This window comes from Colius striatus, chromosome 19, assembly GCF_028858725.1.
Source record: "Colius striatus isolate bColStr4 chromosome 19, bColStr4.1.hap1, whole genome shotgun sequence".
NCBI lineage: Eukaryota > Metazoa > Chordata > Aves > Coliiformes > Coliidae > Colius > Colius striatus.
In genome coordinates, this window is record NC_084777.1 from 11483295 (window position 1) to 11502981 (window position 19687).

The 19687-nt window shown below is 48.7% G+C and overlaps 1 protein-coding gene across 1 annotated transcript in view; it reads left to right on the top strand.

Annotated features, from left to right (window-relative positions):
• CACNA1B (calcium voltage-gated channel subunit alpha1 B) overlaps positions 1 to 19687 on the top strand; it is a 324587-nt gene that overhangs the window by 170977 nt on the left and 133923 nt on the right. Inside the window, exons 9-12 of the mRNA XM_062011331.1 lie at positions 4145 to 4201; positions 4870 to 4944; positions 6904 to 6993; positions 11581 to 11790. Of these exons, the coding sequence (XP_061867315.1) occupies positions 4145 to 4201; positions 4870 to 4944; positions 6904 to 6993; positions 11581 to 11790 (432 nt within the window). The remainder of the gene's footprint in view (positions 1 to 4144; positions 4202 to 4869; positions 4945 to 6903; positions 6994 to 11580; positions 11791 to 19687) is intronic.

A 19687-nucleotide genomic window follows, 5' to 3' on the forward strand; every position in this document is an offset into this window, starting at 1 on the left:
TCTGCTGCCTGTTGAATGTGAATTATTTCCTGTAATCTGCTCTTCTGTTGAAGCCACAATGTCCAGTCTCCCCATGCCAAAGAGAAAGAGAAGGGGCACCATGTTTTTCTTGGTGCTTTGCCTCAACTCTTCAGCTTGCCAGTTCCTCGAGTACAAGGTTTGCCTTTATTTCCAGTCCTGTGACTTGCTGTGTGTTGTCAGTTCTTGACAACCAGCAATTAATCTTACTGCTGAGACTCCCCTCCCTCTGAAATCCTTGCAGAAACCCTGAGCTTCTCTTTGGAGGCTAGAAGCTGCTGATCTGACACTGTCTCTGTGTTGAATAGTTCCTCTAACGTAGAGACAACGGTTCTTTGGAGGTTTTTCAGGAGTCCTAATTATCTTCTTCCAGTCTCTGTGTTACAGTGATGACTAAAGGCAATGCAGCATCTTAGGATGCTGTATGGTTAAAATAACAAGTCCTAGCAATGATGGCTAACCTGCTGAGCTGTCTTTTTAGCAGGCTTTAAAAACCATGTAAAGCCTTGGTAAAGCAGATGTGGTCCTTTGGTTTCCCAGAGGATACAAGACAGACAGGAGTGACTACCAAGGGATGGACGAGGGAGCAATGCTGGAGGAGAGTCGTGCTTGAGGGAGCTGCATTGATGAGACCTGGGGTTTGTTTTAAGGGAAGTGTAAACTGAACCCTGATGAGAGATGTCTATGGATGGAGATATGTCTGGGCACCAACTCAGAGCCCTGAATTTGGGGCAAAGGCTCAGAAGGTCTGCAGAATCACAGAGTCACAGAATCTTAGGGGTTGGAAGAGACTTTGAAAGCTCACCCAGTGCAACCCCCCTGCCAGAGCAGCAGCACCTAGAGCAGGGCACACGGGGACTCATCCAGCTGGGTTGGAATGTCTCCAGAGAAGGAGCCTCCACAGCCCATCTGGGCAGCCCCTTCCTGAAAGACCATGTACTTTGTAGGTGAAAATATCATCACACCTTACAAATCTTGAGGTCCCACTGGCATTTTTCAGCCTGAATCCTCATTATGGCTAAGCTCTAATGGCTAAGCTGTATGGCTGAGCTGAAGGCTGACTGAGGTGACACTGGAACGTCAGCTGCCATCAGTACACCGCTGTGTATCACAGTGGTTACATAGCCACATAGCTCATGGTCCTCAGAGGTGATGTGGGGACTCAGGATTGTTCCTGATGCCTAAAGGACATATTCTTACAGGAGTACATGATACAAGAGGCCACACAGAAACAGGAGAGATGGTCTTTTTCCTACTCAGAGGTCCTTGAAAGGAGCCAGTACAATGATCTTCCTCTTGCACTGATATGAACTGAGTGCAATGTGTCTGCTCCCTGCAGTAGCTTAGATTAGTCCATTTAATTAGCAAATGCTGTCTACAAGTCAGCTTTTCTTTCTGGGAGTGGCAGGATAGCTCCTCTGGGATGTGCTGGCTTTTCTGTGCGTGCTCTTTGTGGCAACACCTAAACACCCTGCACTCCAGATGGGCTTCAATTTTCACTGCAATTTGCTAGTACACAGGAGAAATCCACATCTGGGTTGTGCAGAGGAGCACAGGATGGAGAACCCCAAAGTACTGAGTGAGCTGAATCCCGGGTCCAAAAGAGTGCAGAAACGTGTGTGCCACTATTGACTCTACTAGAGCTGGACTCGATTTAAGCAGAGTCCTGGGCAGGGATTTGGGTGTTTCACCTTCAGGTGTGACATAAAGCTTTTGAAATCACTCCATGAGCAATGGAAGCTTAAAAAAAATCTGTCAGATAATATCCCCTGTAACAGCACCTCAGGCCCAGCACAGGTTTGCTTTGGGTTTCAACTTACGTCCAGCTGCCTTTGGGAAGGGAGCTCCATATCTGAGCCATCCCTTTTGTGTGTCACATTCATTGTAGGTAGTTGTTTAAATCCTTCCCTACTTCTAGCCCCCAAAGAGCAGTAAAGCTTTTCCCTAAGCAAGACTTTGGAAGAACCTTTTGGTGCTGGTTTGTAAGAGAAGCCTCTTAAACTGTATTAAAAAGAAACCCAACCCATTTCACTTTTCTAACCTGTCTTTAAAGATCTTTGGAAGACACCTGCATTGTGTTGCCTTGGGGGTTTTTGGAAGGATTTAGGGCATTTTCAAGTGCAGATTTGTAGCTCACCTGGCATTTTTAACCCTCTCTGAGCTCTCCTTTCCTCCCTGTTGCTGGTGCACTAGTTTTCTTTTGTTCTTCCTTGCCTGGTTTCCAGTCTTCCTCAGTCCTGGATATTATTTTTCAGCCTTCTCAATTTGCAGTCTTTCCAATGTATCATTTACTGTCCCAGATGATTAATAATGAGATTCTATAAGGCTTGTGTGGTAGTGCTGATCCCTCTAGTATTCTTCTCGACAGCTTTCAGCTCCACACTTTGATGCTTGGCCTGTGGTTCATTTGTATGTTCTTAAAGTCTTTATTTTTAGTTAGCCTTCCATCTAGACTGGCTTAAATGGACTTCAAAGCAAGATTTGGTGAGAACACAGTGTCAGGTGTTTTAGTAAGATCCCAAATTACACCTGTGCTAAGCACAGGAGAGACTTGGTCGTGTATAATATGAGCAAGTGTGCAGCTTTGCAGCTTGCCAGCTCAATGTTTTATTTGCTTGAGATTGTCCTTTAGAAAATCCTCATGTGGTTTTACAGCAGCAAGCTAAAAATCTGTGCCTCAGCCTGTATGAAGCCTATGGTTTCAAGTACTGGTGCAGCGTGGTGTGTGCTGCAAAATGACTTGGGTGATGCCATTTGCACCGTGAAACCTCAGGGAATCTGCTTGTCTTTCATGCAGATAAAAATGAGGCAGTTTAAGGAAACTGGGGGCTTCTTTCCAATGTCCTCTGAATTCTGGAAGTATAAACTTGTATTTTGGAGATGAGTTACACAGGAATGGGAAACCAGTGGTGGTATTATTGGATGCATTGCACAACCTGAGCTGTGCTAGACAGAGCTCCCCCACAGAAACTTTGCTGTGGGTTTTCTTTGAATGTGATGTGATGGCTATTTGGTGACATTGTGTCTCCTGCAATGCAGCAGCCAGCCCTGCTTGTGTTACCCTGTGCCACGAGACAGAGATCTGTTTCCCTTGGGCTGAGTCTGGTCTTGATGGAGAGAGAAGAGCAGCAATGGGTTAGAGCATCTTTTACTTCTCAGCATCTCCAGCGTGACTGGGCATGAGAGACCTGTTGTCTGGCTTGGGTCTGAAGGAAGGTTCTTGGTCTCCCAAAGTCCCTTGTGGATGATAGATGGATAAAGAAACAGGAGTGGGTGGATGATTGTGAAGAGGAATGAAGGAAGTGCCTTCGTGGCCAAGAAGGCCAATGGCATCCTAAGATGCATCAAGAAGAGTGTGGGCAGCAGGTCAAGGGAGGTTCTTCTGCCCCTCTGCTCTGCTCTGGTGAGGCCTCATCTGAGTCCTGTGTCCAGTTCTGGGCTCCTCAGCCCAAGAAAGACAGGGAAGTGCTGGAGAGAGGCCAGTGCAGGGCCACCAAGATGATCAGGGGACTGGAACATCTTTCATACGAGGAAAGGCTGCGGGACCTGGGGCTGTTCAGTCTGGAGGAGACTGAAGGGAGATCTTATTAACATTTACAAATATCTAAAGGGTGAGTGTCAGGAGGTTGGGACATCCTTTGTTTCTACAGTAGCTGGCAACAGGACAAGGGGTGATGGGATGAAGCTGGAACACAAAAAGTTCCACTTAAACATAAGAAAAAGCTTTTTCCCTGTTTCAGTGAGGGAGCCCTGGCACAGGCTGCCCAGAGGGGGTTCAAGACCCACCTGGACATGTTCCTGTGTGACCTGATCTAGGTGACCCTGCTTCTGCAGGGGGTTGGACTAGATGATCTGTAAAGGTCCCTTCCAACCCCCACCATTCTGTGATTCTGTGAAGTGCTGCAGTCTTCCAGTGCTTTGTCTGACCTCCTTTCCCTGTGCAAGAAGAGCACGGGGTAAGAAACAGCTCTCAGCCATCCCTTCCTCTAGACTCGGTGTGGGTGGGTGATACACTGGGGTAAGCTCAGGGCAGCTGGGACAGATGTCTGCCTTATCCACCTCAGCCGATTCCAGAGCCAGGATGTGACACCTCTGAGCTTGAACGTGGCTGTTCTTCCTTTTACAGAGGAGGTCATGCTGGCAGAGGAAGACAAGAACGCAGAAGAGAAGTCTCCTCTGGACGGTAGGTCGCTTTGCTGTGCAGCTTTGCTCCTGTGGCACGTGACAGTTTCACCTGCTGACCGCTGACGTGGCTTTCCGTTGTAACCAGGAGGGTGCGAGGAACACGCTCTTGCATGCACTTGGCATAAGCTGGCCTAAAGAGTCCCTTTTCCCGTCCTGGGTGTTTGTGAGGCGGCAGGTGGCCGAGGAGCGGTTCCGTGACACACGGCTCAGGGACGGGGACCTGCCCTGGGGGTCGGTGTGACGGGGACACGGCAGCCTGGGGCCGTGGCTGCGCAGGCTGTGGCGGGGGTAGGCCGCAGAGCAATGGCAGAACAGAAGCGCATGGAGCGAGAGGAGGCAGGGCTCTGAACCGAGGTTTCCAGACGGATTCGACAAAGAGACTAAGAGCCCTGTTACTTGTAAGCAGTAAGACATAACAGGGTGTGGTGATCCTTCCTTCCGACGTGAGCGTACAGGACGGCTGGAGGTCCCGAGCTGCCGAGGCAGGCGCAGAGAGGCCGTCCCTGTGCCTCCAGGCCGATCAGCTCTTAGGATGCGACAGTCAAAGTTCAGTTAAAGATTCTTCCCTCTCCCTTTTCTGACCATCTTTCGTCCTCCCATGTCTCCTTCCTTTCCCCTCCCCTCCCTTTCCCTCCTCTTTGTTTTTCTCCTCCCATTCACTGTCAGGGAGGGCCGCCTCGGAAGGGCCGATTCACCAAGGCACGGCACCGGCAGAGACTAGCAGCGGCAGCAGCTACAACAGTGAGTGGATTGCAAATCACCAGGGGCTTAGGCTGGCACACGGGGCAGCGCTTCTCCCCGCGGCCCCACGCGCCCAGGTCACCGCCCGCACTCCCCCCGGGTGGTTTTGCACCTCCCTCGAGCCAGGCGGCTCCCTGGGGCTCCTTGCTGCTCACCCACCTTGGCCAACCTGGTGACCTGTGCTCGGGGAGGACTCGGGGATGGAAGAGCTGGGGCTGAAGCAGGTCAGGGCTGAGGCGTGCTTGGCAAGTCTTGGTGAGTGGGTGCGTGGCTGTGAGTGCACTGGGGGAGCTTGTCCAGCGTGTGGGTGCAGCCAGGGCTGTTAGTCTCGAGCTGAAATGACTGTCTGGAAGAGTAGTCTGAAAAGATGAGTGGTGTAAGCAAACTAGAGGTGGGTGCAGGCCGTGGAGTGAAGGCCTGGGTGTATACTAAGGCTCCCTTCTGTACTAGTAAGCTAAAGGAGCCACCAGCGTTCCCAGCCTTGAAGTCTGATATGGAGCAGCCCACCTCTGTGCTGGGGCGTTGCATCCAAGGTGCCTGTAGAGATGGCACAACCTAATTACTAAACACATGCAGGAGATTTTGATGGAGAAGACAAAGAAAAAGGTGCTCAATTCATATCAGGGAATGTTGTAAAACTATACTCCTAGGGCTGGTTCCATCCCAGTGCTGGGGGTGGCCCTGGACATGCCGGGTTTATACTGAGACAGATGCAGCCTGAAGAACCCCAAAGCTGCTACTGCTGGGCCTGAGGATTCAGCCTGCTGCTGGGTGGGGAAGAAAGGAGCAAAAGCAGTTATTTGCAAAAAAAAATTGGATCCAGACCACAGGTTCAGAGCATCCTCTCCTCTTCAAGCCTCTCCAAACCTGGGTGGTGCTCTGGGTGTTTCCTTGAAGTGCCAAAAGCACTGCCACGTGCCTTAGCTGTGGAGGAAGAAGCGCATCCCATTGTGTGTCGAGGCAGGGAAATTCGTGCAGGGCGAGGGGATCCTCTCAAACCAACCCACCCCCAGGGTAGTCGCTGCAGAGTGAGTGGGTTTGCTGTGTGTGCCTACTGAACAGTATGTATCACCACACCGTGGGGTGTCTTACTGCTGATAGCAAATGGTGCTTAGTTACTTGTATGTCTTGAAGCTGTCACCAAACTGTATCAACGTGTCTCTTTTTCTGCTGGTTCTCAAGGTTTTGCAGGTAGGTGGTGGTGGCCCCAGTGGCCACGCTGGTCCTGCCTTACCCCCCGTGCACTGGCTGCACAGTGCAAGGCCTCTCCCAGCCGTGGGGTGCGGGTGTCTTTCCCTGTCGTGTCAAGCGCTGCAGTGGTATTTGCCTTCCCTGCAGTGATACTTGCCCTCCCCACTAAAGATACTGATGGGCACAGCGTTTTCAAAGAGTTACAGCATCCCCAGAGGGAAGGGATTGCACAGTGGGTGCTATTAAGAGAATGGTCAGTGGTTTATGGCAGTTGCTTTTGGATGTAGCGTTTGTGCTGCTCAAGGCATTGCTCTGTGATAAACTGCACCCGAGCTCTGTAAGTGCTGACTTCTTAATGGCACTCACTGTAAACAGCACTAATGTTTTTAATGGATAGCAGCAGTCATCTCGTAACCCACTGGGGCTCAGGAAGATTCAGTGACCCTGCCCAGCCTTTCTGCTCTGCTAAAAGGTGCAGCAGCTGCAGTGACTCCCCCACCCTCCTGCATCTGCTGGGGTTAGGCACAAGCGTGCAGACCTGTGCCTGGCAAACGCTCAGTGTCTAGGAGGTCAAATAAATGACCCTGGCATCGAAGCATGCAGAGGCCCTGCAAGGTTGTGGGTTGCCTGATTTGCTCCAGCTTTCCCTGGCGTGAGAGCTGTAAGCTGGCGTTGGGAAGTAAATGCTGGCCCTGGAGAGTGAAGGGAGGGAGAGAGAGAATGTGCTCTGCGTGCTCACGGGGCATTTTCTCTTTGATTTGCACACAGTGTTGAAAAGAGCCGCCATAAAGAAGAGCAAAAACGACCTGATTCATGCAGAAGAAGGTGAGGACCATTTCACAGACATTTGCTCTGTTGGTGAGTACTGGCTTTGCGTTCCCTGAGGTTCAGATCTCCACCTAAACCTGTTCATGTCACGTTTCCTCGGGCCGGCTCCTTTGCCCTCAGGAGCTGCAGTTTCAAGGAGAGTTGTGACTGCTCCTGCAGCAGCAGCACTCACCTTCCCCAGGCAATTGGCTTCGTGGCTTCACCCTCTCCCCCAGCGCTGCCCTGCTCAGCTCTTGCATGCTGCACCCTGTGAAAGGGCCCAGCCTTGGAGAATCTGCTCTGCTGTACCGTGCTTCTGCTTGGAACGTGCTCACCCCTGCTCATGAAACCTCCAAATGCTGCTGAGCCTCATCTGCTGCAGGGAGGAGAGGAAGCAGACCCTTAGTCACACCAGCCACTAATGCACAGAGTGGGATTTTGCAGCCTTTCAATGTGTGAATGGCTACTGGGAAACGCTGGGCAGTGACCCTCATTCTCTCATTCTTGCTTTAGAAGACCTTGAGGCAAACTTCTACGTTTTTAAAGCCAGATGTGGAGATACACAGCTGTGAGGGTGCAGTTAGCCACGTGCACCCAGTGCAGAGTGTAACATCCTGCACAGCATAGCACGGATGGTGCGAATTTGGGATGTTCAACTCTGGAGAGTCAGGCACTGGCAGGCTACAGAGGTGCTGCTGCTTCTGCAGTTGTCAGAGAGCTGGTTCCCTCCTGAGACACTGCTGAGTGAAGAGGCAGGAGGCAAGTGAGGGGTTTGCATGGGGAGGCAGGCTCTTAGCACCCAGAACCCTCTCTGAGGGGAGCTTTAGGACACTGGTAGAAAGACCTTTCAGTTGTGAGCTTTTAATTGCTGGCTGGAGAGACGTGCTTTGGAGTTAGCTGTTTTGCTTATTCCTGCCCTTGTTGTTTGAGTCTGTGTTTTGTTTTGCTGCTCAAGCAGCAGATGTTCTCACCATCTTCCAAAAAGATGTCTTGGCACCCCAGTTACCACAAAGCAGCAAATCCTGGATGCATAAGAGTAGCAGCACAAACAGTACATTTGAGAGTACGTGTCTATATCTGCTTGCAAGCATGAGTGCCTCAAATGCTCTTTGGAAATTTGGCATTGTTTCAAGAGATTCCAGCTGCTGCTGGATGAGGGGGGTTCCCCCCCCCCTTTAAATGAAGATTTGGTTGCAGGAAATGAGTGTTGCTCAGCATGTCCCTGACACCATCACCCACTGTTGAACTGCTGACACTTTCAGGAGAGGTTTGTTGCTGAAATGCAGCGACCGTGTGCATTTTTGGTTTGTTTCCTCCTGAGCAGCTCGGATCCCTGCATGGATAACAAGAGATGGTCATTTTTTGGAACATTTGCTTGTATTTGCAATAATTATGAGGTCTTTGCATTTGCATCCAAGTCCCTCCAGGCTCTGGGCACCCATGCCATGCCAACAGATCTCTGAGTTCAGCATTTCAGGTGGCAACGGATGACGGAGCATCTGGGCTCGTGGATAATCTGAGGCAGAGCTGGGAACTGTCTCAGGAGCATATGGCAGGGAAAATAACAGCAGTGCTTTCCACCTTCTGCGAGTGGCTCACCCACTTGGGAAAAGTGGTTTTGATTTTTGATTCATGGAACAATGCAGAAGAGAAGAAGTGGATAAAGCAGATGCTTCTGCAGACTCCTGAAAAGGCTGAAACCGCATAACATAAACAATCAGATCATATGGGCAATTATGCATCAAGAATATGTCTTTGAGAAAAGGGGTTTTGGGATGATTTTCTCTAATGTCTTGCTGATGGGAGCATAAGGAGTGTGGAAGAACTAACAGTATAATTACTGAGCACAATATGAAGACTCAGACCAGAGTGGTAGAGGCTTTGACAGGTCTCTTGCCGGCCATTGACCGAATACGTTGCACTTTAATTTAAACCAAAGTGCCTCAATGAGCCTTATAATTGTATTATGGAGCTCTGTAGTGATAAACACTTCCCAGGGTGTTCTCTGCAGTTGTTCTTAACATTTATTCTTTTATTTCCTCCAAACTCTCAGCCTTTCTTTCTGCACTGCTAAGCGTGCGGCAGTAGGTGCCGGCTCCTTCTGGCGTTGCACCCTCTACTCTGTACCAAATGCAGGATGCTGTCTGCATTGCCAGACAGTGAAGCCTGGAGTAGTGAATGTTTTCTGCATTAGATCAGTTTAAGTAGTGCAGCTTTCCTTTTCTGGAAGATCAGTAGAGCAGGGACAAAGAGGCAGCAGACTATACCCATGCAAATCCAACAGTGTAGAGGTCTTTACTTGCATGATACAGCCTCCCTACTGAAGCAGGTTCCCCTTGATAAAGGGGTACAGGAGGGTGTCAAGGTGGGTATGGAAACCTCCTGAGAAGGAGCCTCCACACCCTCCCTGGGCAGCCTGGGCCAGGGCTCCCTCACCCTTGCAGTAAAGTAGATTTTCCTTCTGTTTAAGTGGAACTTTTTGTGTTCCACCTTCTTTCCATCACCCCTTGTCCTGTCACTGGCAACTACAGAGAAAAGTGTCACCCCATCCTCTTGACAGACACCTCTTAAATACTTGTAAGTATTAATGAGGTCCCTTGCAGTCTCCTCCAGGCTGAACAGCCCCAGGTCCCACAGCCTTTCCTCACAAGGAAGATGCTCCAGTCCCCTCAGCATCTTGCTGGCCCTGCACTGGCCTCTCTCCAGCACTTCCCTGTCCCTCTGGAGCTGGGGAGCCCAGCACTGGACACAGGACTCCAGATGAGGCCTCAGCAGGGCAGAGCAGAGGGGGAGCAGAACTTCCCTCACCCTGCTGCCCACATTCTCTTGCTGCCCCCAGGCTGCCATTGGCTTCTTGCCCACGAGGGCACGTTGCTGCTCATGGGCAGTTTATTATCAGGCAGCACTGCCAGGTCTCTCTCCTGGAGCTGCTCTCCAGCAGGTCACTCCCAGCCTGTGCTGGTGCAGGGGGTTGTTCCTTCCCACCTGCAGGACTCTGCCCTTGTCCTTGTTGAACCTCAGCAGGTTCCTCTCTGCCCAACTCTCAGCCTGTCCAGCTCTCACTGAATGGCAGCACAGCCTCTGGGGAATCAGCCAGTGCTCCCAGTTTGGTGCCAGCAGGGAACTTGCTGAGGGTCCCTCTGTCCCCTCACCCAGGTGGTTGATGAAGATATTGAACAAGACTGGCCCCAGAACCCATCCCTGTGGAACTCCACTGGCCACAGGCCTCCAACTCCATTCTGTGCCATTGATCACCACACTTAACCTGTAGTTCATTTTGTTGTCCTGAAGCAATGGATGAGCACACCAAGCTTTTCCACAAGGAGCTTGTTCAAAGCTGCCTGGCCAGGCCCAGGTCTAGCTCTGTGTTTGGCATACTGGGGGAAGGCCATGAAACATGAACTGGAGCAGAGAGTTGCTTTCTGTTGAGGAGATGGCCCAGCACACTCTGGTGTGGCTGTGGGGCTTGAAGACAACCCGTTGCTGTCACATCTGGATGCTTCATCCTTTCTCCAGATGTTGTGTTTGATATTATTGCAGGATGAAACGGGGTGAGATTCCCACTCCTTCCAAGTGTGGAAATGTGAGCATGCTCCAAAATTTGGCTGCCACAGCCAGAACACTTTGTTCATGTAACTCAGCCACCTCCAATGATGGCCCATGGAAGTCATCTGCCCTCACGGGGCTTGGTCTGAGACGGGACGCTGTGTGTCCTGTGTCCTTGTCAGCCCTCCCTGCTGAGAGGCTCCATCCCACGATGGGCAAGGGCAATAAAATATCCTGCCACAAACCACCTTGAAACAAGGTTCACTAGCAGGTCACAGCATGGAACAGGGAGCAGACAGCCTGTGGCAGTCAGGATCTTCCCTACTTGCAGCAACGTGTCCTTGTGTTTGTTCCTAACGTGTGCTGATCCCTCCTGCCTCAGCACTGGCTGGAGTTTGCCTTTGCATCCTTCCTTTGAGCGGTGCCTGCTACCACAGGGGGGGAACTTACATCACAAATGGTTTCTTCTGTCAGCTTCCTATTGTTAAAACATTTGACTCTTTGCCAGGGTTTCAGTGCAGAGTTGGGATGGAGCTGACACAGGCAGAACTGATACAAATGAGTAGCTGTGCCCAAAATGTGATGCAGGGAGGCAGATCGAGCCCTCTGCTGTAGAGATGCATGAAGTTGGAGGGTAAAATAAGTAACTTCACTCAGTTCAGTGACAAGGACTGGGTCTTTGCCTGGTCCTTGGAAGAGGGGAAATAGGGACCAGCTTTCCTGCTGCCAGCTACCCAGCTCCGAGAGGACGTGCTCCACACCGTGGGCAGAGATACCACGGAAATACCACTGTGCCTGCTACTTTGTGTCCCTCCACTCAACTGGGAACCCAAAGTGAATTAAACTGGGACACAAAGATGGCTTCAGAGGTCCAGTTTCTTTAGATGGTGGAGCTGGGCATTTGTTCATGGAGCTGTGAAATCCCAGCCATCATCCCTCACGGTGTCATTGCAAGCTCAGCCCATAGTCACTGTGCCCAGCTTTCTGCTCTGCCGTGTTTCTGGTGCTTGAGAGAGGGTCTGTGTGCCCAGGAGCATCCTCCAGCGTTTCTCCTGCTGGGATGTGGTGTGGTGACTCTTCTTTCTGTCCCAGGGTCTCCTTTTGCCCGGGCCAGTTTGAAGAGCGGGAAGAACGAGAGCTCGTCGTACTTCCGGAGGAAAGAGAAGATGTTTCGCTTCTTCATCCGGCGCATGGTGAAAGCTCAGAGCTTCTACTGGATCGTGCTCTGCGTGGTGGCCCTCAACACGCTCTGCGTGGCCATGGTGCACTACGACCAGCCCGAGAAGCTCACCACTGCGCTCTGTGAGTACCGGGGGCTCCACCTTTCCTCTGATGAGGCCACACTGAGCACTGCTGTCACATCCCTGTCACAGAGTGCCAGAATGCTGGGGGGTGAAGGGACCTTTAGAAATCATCCAACCCAAACCCCTGCTACAGCAGGTTTCCCTCACTCAGGGGGCACAGGAACGTGTCCAGGTGGGGTTGGAAACCTCCTGAGCAGGAGCCTCCACACCCTCCCTGGGCAGCCTGGGCCAGGGCTCCCTCAGCTCAGCACCAAAGGACTTGCTCCTGGTGTTCCAGTGGAACTGTTTGTGTTGCAGCTTGTGCCTGTGTTCATCACCATAAGGTCTGGTTTTTGGCTTCCTCTGCTTCCCCTTAGCAGGGTCAGAAATGCAGTAAGGAGAGGTTCTGCTAACTCAAGTGATGGAGTCAGTCATACAGCTCAGGAAGAACTCCAGCAGGACGTGATGCTGGTTTGAGATGGGAGTGTTATCCCACATGTTATCTGAAACCTCAGATTCAACCACATTTAACTCTTGTAACCTGGCAGGAGAATTTTTTCTGTAGCAGGCTTCATGAAAGGAGAGGGAATGGCTCTGTCTCACCAAGAGTCTGCCTGGAGAACTGCAGAATTCATAGCAGGCTGCAGCTGATCTGCATCTCTTGGTGATTTCTGTTGTGGATGTACTCCAGCTCTGCCTGTCCCTGGGATAGCAGCACATGCAATGCCCAGGGAGCTAAAAATGTTCATCTGTGCTTATAGAATCGTACAGGACACTTGTAGCAATATTGTCACATTCTTTAAATAGTTGCAGCACTTCAGAAGGTCTCTTTTGGTCAATGTGCCTTCTCACTAATGGGCTGTGATTAAATGGGAGAGGTGTCACAACGGGAGGGTGTGTGCAGTGATGATGGAAATAACACCATCCAGAAGATGATACTGTATTTGTGCAAAAGCTTTTATTTCAGCTTGGTTCCTGTGGTCACCTGCCAGTTGAGGCTTGTGGAAGTGCTTGTGGAAGATGATTTGTTTTGAACTGCATGTTGTTTTGTCCTGTGATGAATAATAAATGGCAGCAGCTTTCTGCAGCCAAAGCCTTTACACATCAGTGAGACACTGAGGTTGCAGACTTGCTCACAAAGCCTTCAAATGTGAAGGTGAGGGACAAAGCTTCTTTGTTTGTTTTAGTGAATGTTGTGGGCTGTGACTTGTAGAAATCCATAAGGTAAGAATAAGGTGATGCTGAAAGTGGAGCACTGCAAGAGTTTCTTTCTGAAGAGAAGGAATAGAGAGTTGTTTCTGGAAGGCAAAGCCATTGCATTGGCCATTTCTGACTATACCAAATGGCCAGGAGCAAATCTTTTGTTCAGCAGTTGATATTCAGATGTGATACTTAAGTAAAACTTCTGAAGCAAGTGAACAGAAGCCTAGGAAAAAAGACCCAAAGTATTTGAAACAGTCCACGTTATCAGCTGTGCCTTAGATCATTAGATACTTATCTACCTAATTTTCCTTGATTTCTATATAAATTAGATACTTCACTATTTTTAGCCCCAGATCCTCAGGGCTTACCTTATAACAAGGAAGCAAACTTTTGAAGTTCTTTTTTGTTAGGCCTAAAAGGTCGAGCATACTGGCTACTCTTGACTTCAGAAAGGTCCCTATTAATGCTTGCTGAAATATTTAGTCCCACCAAGTAACTGGAGCTATAATGAGAGATGCAGAAGGACAGAAACTCCTTTCAACTCTGGGTTTGGTTTTAGGTTGTTTTTTTCGAGGTTTAGACTGAAGACAGAGACAGACTGACAACACAGAGAAGTCAGACTTCTTAGGCAATCCTAAATTTACCAGGAAATAATAAGCTAGATTGACAGAGTAATTACAAGTCTGATGCTCAGGATTGCCTCTTCAATTAGGACTAAATGTCTAGAAAAACCCCCACTTAAATCTTTCAGCTCAAAAAAGAAGTCTTCAGATCCACGAAGCTGGTTTTGGGAACACCTTATGCAGCAAGTTTTCTAAGAGAGCATAAAGAAATGTGAGCCAGCAGCTTCTACTTAATGTCCAGGAGAGCTGGAAGGGATGCTTGTGTTGATTGGAATTAAAGGCACACCTCCAGGAGGGAAATACAGCTGGGCCAGAGGCCACAAATTAGGCTCCCAACTTACCTCAGATGAAGTAACAAAATAGGGAAGGTTAAAATCCTGTTGTGCCTGGGGTCAGGGATTGGGATGGATCCTTCTTTCAGGTGCTCTGCACATATGTGTCCCTAACACCCAGAGCTGTGAGTTAGTTCCAGAAACACTTGGGTAGCATACTTTAATTTCCTGGTGCTAAGGTAGTACCTGGCTAAGAACAAGTGATCCCATTGACTTATTTTTAATGGAGCAGTCAGAAAAGCACCAAAGAACCATGTGCTCTTGGGAGTTAAATGCCCAGCATCCTTCCAGCCATGGGTGCTTTCTTGTGTCTCCTCTGCCCTTTGTATTTCTTTGCATCATTGCACTGCCCTTTCCTTCTGTCCTCTGTCAGTAGGGAAACACAGGATGGCTGTCTCACCAATCAGTCCCTTGGGTTCACTAAAAGAAGCACTAGTGGCTACAGATAAACACAGCACTGTGATTCCTGAGGGGCAGCACAGAGCTGGGTTATGTCAGGATATCTGAGGAATCAGGTTTTGGGGGTGTTCTCATCTAGGTATAAGCAGTGAGTCTTTAAGCAGAGTGGTACAAGATCAGGCACCATGACATGGAGAACAAAAGCCAGGGTTGCAGAATCAACAGTTGTCATGGAAATACCAAGATGCTTTACTGAATTTTCTCTTGGTTATAAGTTCAACTTGCTCACAAGTTCAACCTCTTTAATTACCAGTCTCATACCTCCAAAGCCTCAGGACTTCCCAGCATGATGAGCTGTAGTCTTGCCTGTCTGCATTGACCTGAAGGTTTCTGCTCACTTTACTGGGAATGGAAACAGAATGGGAATGGAAATGGAATGGGACAGTTTTCAGAGCATAAGCTTTCCTCCTAATGTCAAGTGACATATTGAACATGGGGAATACTTTGCACATTAAAGTACTTGGGAATTTGTGTGGACTAACTGGTTGTTTCAATATTGCACTCATGGTAAGACTGGACTTGGCCCCTCTCTCCCCTGCATGCAAAGCCACAGCCAGCCTGATTAACCCTGCAGCAAACACATCTGTGAACGAGCCTGGCTGTGGTTTAGCCCTCAAGGAGTGCTCCTTGAAAGCCCTTTTCTGCCCAAGATTTGTGCACAAATCCATTAGATACAGGCAGAACAAGATGTCTCAAAACCAGGGGATTTTAAACAGCTCCTGGAAGCGCTTGGCAAAATCTTGGCAAATCCTTTGACTGTGAGAGCGACAGAGTTTAAAAATGGCTTTAAAGTTAATCCATGATGAGTCAACTTCACTACACAGGAGCAAGCCTTTGCTAGTCTGATGTAGAGCAAGAGAGAAGCAGCCAATCCTAATGATGTTGTTTCATGGAAGGTGCCTAGCAATGAGCTGCTGAGGAGTTTTGGGAACTGTAGCAGCGGGAGAGGAGTGCAGCAAAGTCTGGGAGCATCCGCTAAAGCCTCAAACTCTACCCAGGCACCTCTAATTCAAATAAAGCTATCCCTCCAGGGGAAAATTTAATTACATCACAAATTAATTTTACTTAAAGAACAGTTGGTAAAAGCCCACAGGTCTGCATTGATTTCTTTTTCCCTTGGTCTTTTAACTTTTCTGTTCTTGAATTGTCCTGATTAGCTTTCTGAGCTTGCTGTTCCCTATTGCAGCAGCTGCTTTGGGAAAGGAACTGGAGGAGCTTTAGAAAGGGGCTTAAGATTTCTTTAGTCTTATTGAAAGAGTTGATGAGAACTTCTTTGAACTCGTGAGGTATGATGAAGAACAGGACTTACTTTCTGCCTCTGTAATTACCCCCAAATTAGATCAGAGATTTCCCTGCTCTCTATGGAAAGGACTCCAGTGCCCAGCTGCAATGGGTTGTGTCACACTGCACATGTACACGTGGCATGTTCTGCTCACTGAGGCATGGGCCTTCCTTTAAATAAGTTGCAGTTCCCTATAGAAGTAAATATTTCATGCAGCCACCCACAGTTGTCACCTCTTTGTGTTGATTCCCACCATTGCCAGCATCCTCAGAAAGAGACTCCTGTCAGAAGGCAAAGATGCACCATCAGCTGAGGGCAACAAACCAACAAAGCCTGTGATGTGGGCACACAGTGGAGGTGCAGCATTAGGGGATTCTCAGTCAGGACAGTGCCTTTCTCACATACATGCAGTAGCCTGAGCAGGAGTTGCAAGCCTGGTGTGGAAACAGCTGCACACACTTGTGTGTCCTGTGCTGTGCAGAGCCCAGCAGCCACGGTGCTGCTGATGGCCTCCTCATCCTGTGCCTGAAGCTGTGGAAGGAGGCTGGAAGCACAACACTCCCACCTCTGCAGGGCTGGCTTTAGAGACCATGGTGAGAAGGTTTTAGGATTGGATCAGGAAGATGTCACTTGGGAGCCTTCCCTTCCCCTGTGAGTGCCCTTCACAAAGCAGCTGTCTCCATGTTTCTCCAGCTTAACACTACAGTGATCCTGAACTTGCTCAGAAACGTGTATCTGTCTGAAACCAAGACCCTGGTGTGTCTTTTCTGATAAATACAATATTTGAGAAGAGAATTTTAGCCATTATAGCCTGAGAGTGTCTTCCCTGTGTACCCCTCAGTGCTGAACCACGTGTGTGGTGCAATTAGGCCCTTTTTGATGATGCCTTTGAAGCAGACAGCCAGCTCCCCATGGGTATCAATATGCAACACTTGCAGTTGTGAGGAAAAGGCTTTCTGAAGAGAGTATATTGATTTATGTCTGCTGAATGTTACATGTCTGCTCTGTCAAAGAGGAGGAAGTTGTCCTTTGCTGAGATCCTCCTCCTGCTTGGTTTAATGTGAGAGGAGGATGAGGAGAGGAAAACAAAGTGTCAGTCTCAGTGCCTGCTCCTAGTGACACTGAGCTTGGAGACAGGGCAGAAATGGAATTAATCCATGGGTGATTGACAAAATAGCTGCTAACTACCTAATTCAAATGTACAGGGCAAAAAGGTGCCAGCAGGGCTTTGGCCATCAGCACAGATCTGAAATGAAATAAGAGTACTTGTAGCAAACTTTTTTCCTTAAATCACATTACAAAGTGCTGCTTCTTAAGGCAGATTCAATTACTTGTGGGGTCTGAATACCAGCAGGTCCAAGCAGAGAATTGCATTTTCAATTACATGGGCAGGGCCATGTCAGAAGAAATGATGTCTCTGATCTATCCTCTGCAGAAACTGATGCACTCAGAGTCAATTCCCTCTGCCAAAGCACTTCACTCTCCATATTTTCCTTGCCTCCATCCCTTGTCCTCACAGTGCCATGAGTTATGGCACCTGGCACCTGCTGAGATAGGGCTGTCACTGCCTGGTTTGGGCTCTCATCTAGATGGAAGTGAAAGGACAAGTTGGGTGGCTCTTTGCAGTGATGTTCTGAGTTTCTAATGGTTCCTGTTGGTTGGTGTTTGTGGTGTTTTTCAATAAAATATTTCTTCATTCTGTGTTACTTAGAGGGGCATTTCCAAGCTTTGCAGATGTGTTTGCAGGATATGTCAGTCTGGTGATGGAACATTGCACTTGTTGAGACCTGGGTTTTGCCTCTGCTTCTGCTTGATGGGTGACTGAGCATTAATCCCTTATTGCTTTGTTCCTGCTTCTTCTTTTGAAATTGTGATAATTGTCTTGGCAAAGTGCACTGAGATCTGTTGGTGAAAATTACAGTAAAAAACCCTTCTGTGAAAGAACATGGGGCACCCCTGGAAAGGAACTCTTAAAGGTGAGTCTGGTGGATGGATAAGAGGATAAGAATCTCCCTGCCAGAGCAAGATATGAAGCAGGTTGAGGTTGTGCAGTGCTTTCTCTGGATCAGATCTATGACCCCTCCTGTCTGCTAACTCAACAAGGCCACTACTTTCAAAGCATTGGTTTGATGTCCATCCCTGTGATAAGGAGGCTTCACATGGAAATCATTCCAATAAGCACCTTGCTGAGCTCCTCTGGGTATGAAGCTGAAGATGGGAGTGATAACTTCCCAGCAAGGGAGAGACTCAGGTCAGCACAAAGGCTGGTGCAAGCTTTGCCTCTGGGCTAATGGCTGAAATGACTGACAGCAGCAGCACAAATTCTTCCATGCCCAGAGAAGATGCATCTGCTTTACTGGGGGAGCTTTTTCTTCTCTTTCTTATCATTTCCCAAGTACATAGGGTGCAGAATGGAAGTCCAGGGTCTGACCTGGGAGCTAGTTTAAGCTTCTGCTTTACAGGGCCAGCTATTACTAACTGAGGATTTTAACATTCTGTTTCACAGTTGCATTCTTCCTGATGATGTGCAGGGAAATTCAACACCCCTGAACACGTGTGCTTTAGAAGTCTATGTTTTGTAGTACTGGGCTTGTCAGCCACCTCAGTTTATTGGTTCACCTGATCCCTTTCTTGCACCCTCTGCACTCAGATGGACTGCCAGTATAACTGGGTTAACTCCCTCCTCTGGGATCCCTTCTGTGCAAACAGCTGTTTGCTCACTGAGCTGTCACATCTGATGTCAGAAAGGAGAGGAAAGTTGTAGCGTGCTGCAGGTGTGAACATGCTTCTCCTCCAAGTTCCAAGCTCAAAGGGAGGTGGATGTGACCATGCTCTCCCCTGAGCACTGAGATCCAGCCCATGGAGCCTAGCTCTTAGCAGCAGAAAGGCTGAGAAGTCAGCAGACTTCATAGTTTATCATCTTATTCCTCAGATATGAACACTTTGCCCTTGGTAGCCTCCTTTAATGATACTGCTCCTATTTTCAAGGAGAGTAGGTTACATGATACAGTTTATGTGCTCTCCTGGTATCTCCTCCCCTATTGCAAATGCTGGCAGAAGTGTCCTTGTAGGCTCCTCACTGAAATGGTAATAAAGCCTTTCTCATCTAGTTAATGCTTCCTGTATTTTGGTTCACGTGATGCCCATGGCAGGTCATGGCTGTCTTGCATTTAAAATTTAAAACTCCTTTTATTTGTCTAGAATTGAAGCTGTATTTTTCAGGCAATTTCTAAAGACAAGCCATGAGAGATGGACCTGGGCCACTCAGTGGGAATGGAGTGAAGGCTGCATAGTTTGAAAGGACTCTTGTTCCCTCCTCTGACTTAACCTCCTCTTGTTAGCTGAAGCCACATGTTGCAGGAGGTGTACAGAGCACCTGGGATGTGGGATTATCCAGCTGAAATTTCCCTCCTTACAGCTTGTATCCCTTGCCCCTCATCTGTCCCTGTGCAGCTTTGAGAAAGAATTGGCAAAGAAGTGAGAGAGAAAGAAAAGTCTTGTCTTTGTCATTCCTGGAGCTGTGAAGTTGGAACTGCAGAGGACAACTTTCCTGTAGCTGCTGCTGCACCTGAAAACGTTCTGTACTTGGCTAAGCAGTGGGATTAATCTCCACCCTTTGAAGTTTACTTCTTTTCCTCATCTTTTCTCTAGAGGGAGAGGTTTGCCTTGTGCTGTTTATTTTAGTAGTTGTTGAGGTTTTTTGCCCTTTTTGTATTGGTTTTGTTGCTTGTTGGCCTCTGGATCTAAACTCACGTGACTTAAAATGCCAAAGGCAGTGTTTTCTGTAGCTCCAAGTCCTAAAAGCTTGGTCTGGAAATGGAAGTCTCCAGTGATGTCCTTTCTGCCCTTTGTTTCATCACAGGTGATAAATTTTACCCATCAAAAGCTTCACAGCTTGTTTGCCTGTGATATGTGAAGCAGAAGGAAACAGAACTTGCTCTTCCATAATTAAATGGTTATACAGGCATAATAAAAATAAATGTGGCTATGTGCTAACAGCAGAGACAACACCTTTGA